Source organism: Setaria viridis, chromosome 2 (assembly GCF_005286985.2).
Source record: "Setaria viridis chromosome 2, Setaria_viridis_v4.0, whole genome shotgun sequence".
Taxonomy (NCBI): domain Eukaryota; kingdom Viridiplantae; phylum Streptophyta; class Magnoliopsida; order Poales; family Poaceae; genus Setaria; species Setaria viridis.
In genome coordinates, this window is record NC_048264.2 from 5397122 (window position 1) to 5400335 (window position 3214).

Here is a 3214-nt window from a genome sequence, read left to right on the forward strand (position 1 = left end):
ACAGCTGCAGGTGGGCACGGTCTCCCACTGCTTCGTGGCCGGGTTGCACGCGATATATCTTACCCATCTCTTCCCGTGGTCTAAAATTCAACCCCCCCAACTACAAAACCGACTAATTATACCCCCATCTCTTCCCGTGGTCTAAAATTCAACCCCAACTACAAAACCGTCTAACTGATACATTGGAGTTTAGGGAGTGCCTTATACTAGAATTGTGATCAGATTTTATTTTAGTGAAGGAATGAGAAGCATTTGCAAAAAAATTGTTATTTTCATTCTTTAACATTCAAACTATTTACAGTTTACACACCACTGTGGACAGAACTGTACAAGCTTGACAACTGGAGGACTAGGCGGAAGCTTCTCTTTACTGAAGATTAACTGAGACATAGTCACATAGATGAGAGACTGGTGATTTATGGGCAGGCTCTAAAGGTTGACGACCTAGAGCACTACGACTGAAACTAAACAAAAATAGAGATGGATTGTTGCTTCAAGACAGATGCTGTCAAGGTATTTGACAAAGTTTTGTGTCAGATGCTTGGAGTGGTATGCTTGAGCAATGTAAATAAATCTCATTTCAAAATGGAACTAGCTATATCATGAAGAATCATCAACTATGTACCTTTAATTTTACTAAAAAAATTAGGCAGCTTCTATTGTTACCGTAAGCCTTCAATTTAGACCTTTTCCATAATAACACCAGTTGCATCAGACAGAAGATAATTTTTTTCACTCAGCATAAATAAATACACAAGATCAAAGAAATAAATTCACAGTTCATAATTGCACAACACTAAAGCCACGGAATAGGTAGGCAGTCTGGAGAAACAACTGGAAGATTTGAAGGATATAATTTAAACAACAAAATAAAAAATTGTGCAGCTTGGGCAACTTCATTCATTAATACAACGCATCGGTAACGATACATAACAGGAACATCTCAAATGGGATGCAGTCATGCAGTAGTAATTATACAAAAGCATGAAACAAAATAAATCCAAGCACAGACAGCATATCACCTAAATTTACTAGGCTTAACCTAGTTGCTAGTTGTTCCATACTTGGAGCACACACTTTCAGTAATGATTTGTGAGCGCCGGTGACTGAGACATAGGGAATGCAAGAGCAACAAAATGATACAAATCTTGATCTTCATAAGTGGCAAAAACACCATCCTTACGGTCCATGTCATATGTTATCACTTATCAGTTTACTGTTTGAGATCTGAACAAAGAAAACCTCATTGCAATCTTGATGAACAGCAACCACATCGAAGATCTGATTTCTGCTGAATGTCCAGATAAATAGCCCACAAGAGTCTTATTTTTCAAGAGCAGACAACTCTGAGAATTGGGGTACATATGGAGTCATACACCCATAGCCATGTCCAAGAGTGAAGAGGTCACATATTTCCTAAGCCTACAAGGTTTAACTGCTAGCTGCTCCATACTTTGCTTGCACTTTCAGTGGTTATTTGTGAGGGCTGGCAATTTTGAGAAATAGGGAACATACTGAAAAGCATCAGTCAGATGATTTCGACCTTCAAAAGTGGCAATAACACTCACTTCCTTACGGCCCATGTCGTAGGACATTAATTCACGCCCCGACTTTGTAAAGAAAACCACATTGCAATCTTGATGAATGTTAAATACAAAAAAGCCCCACATGTTGCCTATGCAATTTTCTCCAGAGAGCTCGAGAGTGTCCTTCAACACCCATTCTTGTGTATCATAATCCTGAAGAACCCAGATACGCAGTTGGTACCTCTCCTGATGAGCATCTGAAAATCCTTGAGTCGTGTAATGCAGGAGCCCTTGGGATTGACCAAGATAACACCCAGGTGAATAAGCCACCTGTGGCAGTGTGATCATCCTCCGTGCCTTGCCTTGTAAATCTACAGCAAGTACCTTAGGTTGACCAGAGTCCCAAACCACCAAATGCAGGAAGCCATTAACAAAGGCGCACCGAGAACCCTCAGTGCCAACACCCCCACTCATACATAGTCTGACCTGATAATCACGCCATCCTTCCGATTGTCCTAGCTCTTCTTGTTCGTCAATTTGGTTGCGACTCCAGGTCCCGGTTTCTGAGGAGTAAATGTTCACTGAAACCAACCGGTCGTTGGAGCCCACCTTGAAGTGGACCAAGTGGAAGTGAGATGATACGGCCGGATCGAAGGCCAAATAGGTGTAGGTAAACGATGCAGTAGAGCCGCAAGTGGGCACAGCTACCCATTGCTTTGTGGTTGGGTTGCACACAATATAGCCCAATGTGCTTTGAGGTAAGGAGTATATCTTGTGGCGGTTCTCGAAGAGGATAAGCCCGTTGCAGGAATTCCGGGAGACGAGGCACTGGATCTCAGGCAGTTCCGTCAGGAAGGAGAAGCCAGGGTCGATGTCCAGAGGCACGGATCTCGTTGTCAGGTCGATGAAACTGTAAATATACTCCAAATCGTACAGCTCAAAAGCGGTAATGTCGTAGCCCTCCGGGTACTCGAGCGTCCTGTAGAAGAGTCCTTGCATGGCTTGCCGGAGCTTCTTCCGGTTGTCCGCAATGAGGCCGAGCCAGGCCTTGGACACGCACTCGAACCGGCAGACGGACTTGCCAGGGACGCGGGAGAGGATCTCCACCAGGGGCCCTTCGGGGATGTCGCCCACCGCGCTCGCGCTCCCCTCGGGGCGGTCCATAGCAATCGAAGTCGATCTGCGAAGTGGGGGGTCGAGATGGAGATCTGAGGGAGTGCGCGCGCGATACAGAGAAAACCACGGTTACGGGGAGGCGAAGGGGGCTTACCAGCCGCCGGAGATGGCCGGGATCGACGGCGGCAGCGTCGGCGTCAGGCGGCGCCGAGGAAGAACAGAGGAAGCCAAATCGAGTGAGGGATCGGGGAATCTTTCTGCGCGAGATTTTTGTGGACGGTGGAGCGAGCAAGTGGGACTCTGATAGGGATATGGTGGCCACGTGAGGGGCAATAGGAGGCTGGCTGCTGGGCCGTATGTCTGGGCCGGGCCTGGCGCCTGCCGGCTGGGCCGCATTGCTTTCCACTTCCTGTCGTCGCCTCTGCTTTATTGTTTAGGCATCACCGGCTTCTGCATCCGGTTTCTTCGGCTCCTGTCACCTTAGCTACTTCTGCAGCTTATGAAATCTGGACTCTGGAGACAGGGAATACAAATGCAACGTCGCAACGAGCATTTTGTGTCTCGTACTCTCG

General features: G+C 46.6%; 1 protein-coding gene across 1 annotated transcript; it reads right to left on the bottom strand.

Annotated features, from left to right (window-relative positions):
- Positions 1-870: 870 nt before the first annotated feature.
- LOC117845219 (putative F-box protein At1g19160) lies at positions 871-2955 on the bottom strand. The gene is made up of 2 exons (XM_034726180.1): positions 2797-2955; positions 871-2706 (listed from the first exon to the last, which is right to left on the bottom strand). The coding sequence occupies exon 2, from the start codon at positions 2688-2690 to the stop codon at positions 1467-1469; it is 1224 nt and encodes a 407-aa protein (XP_034582071.1). The 5' UTR covers positions 2691-2706; positions 2797-2955; the 3' UTR covers positions 871-1466.
- Positions 2956-3214: the final 259 nt, after the last annotated feature.

What these genes read in the sequence shown, in the direction of transcription:
- LOC117845219 (XM_034726180.1), bottom strand. Translation starts at nt 2,690, where the DNA reads ATGGACCGCCCCGAGGGGAGCGCGAGCGCGGTGGGCGACATCCCCGAA.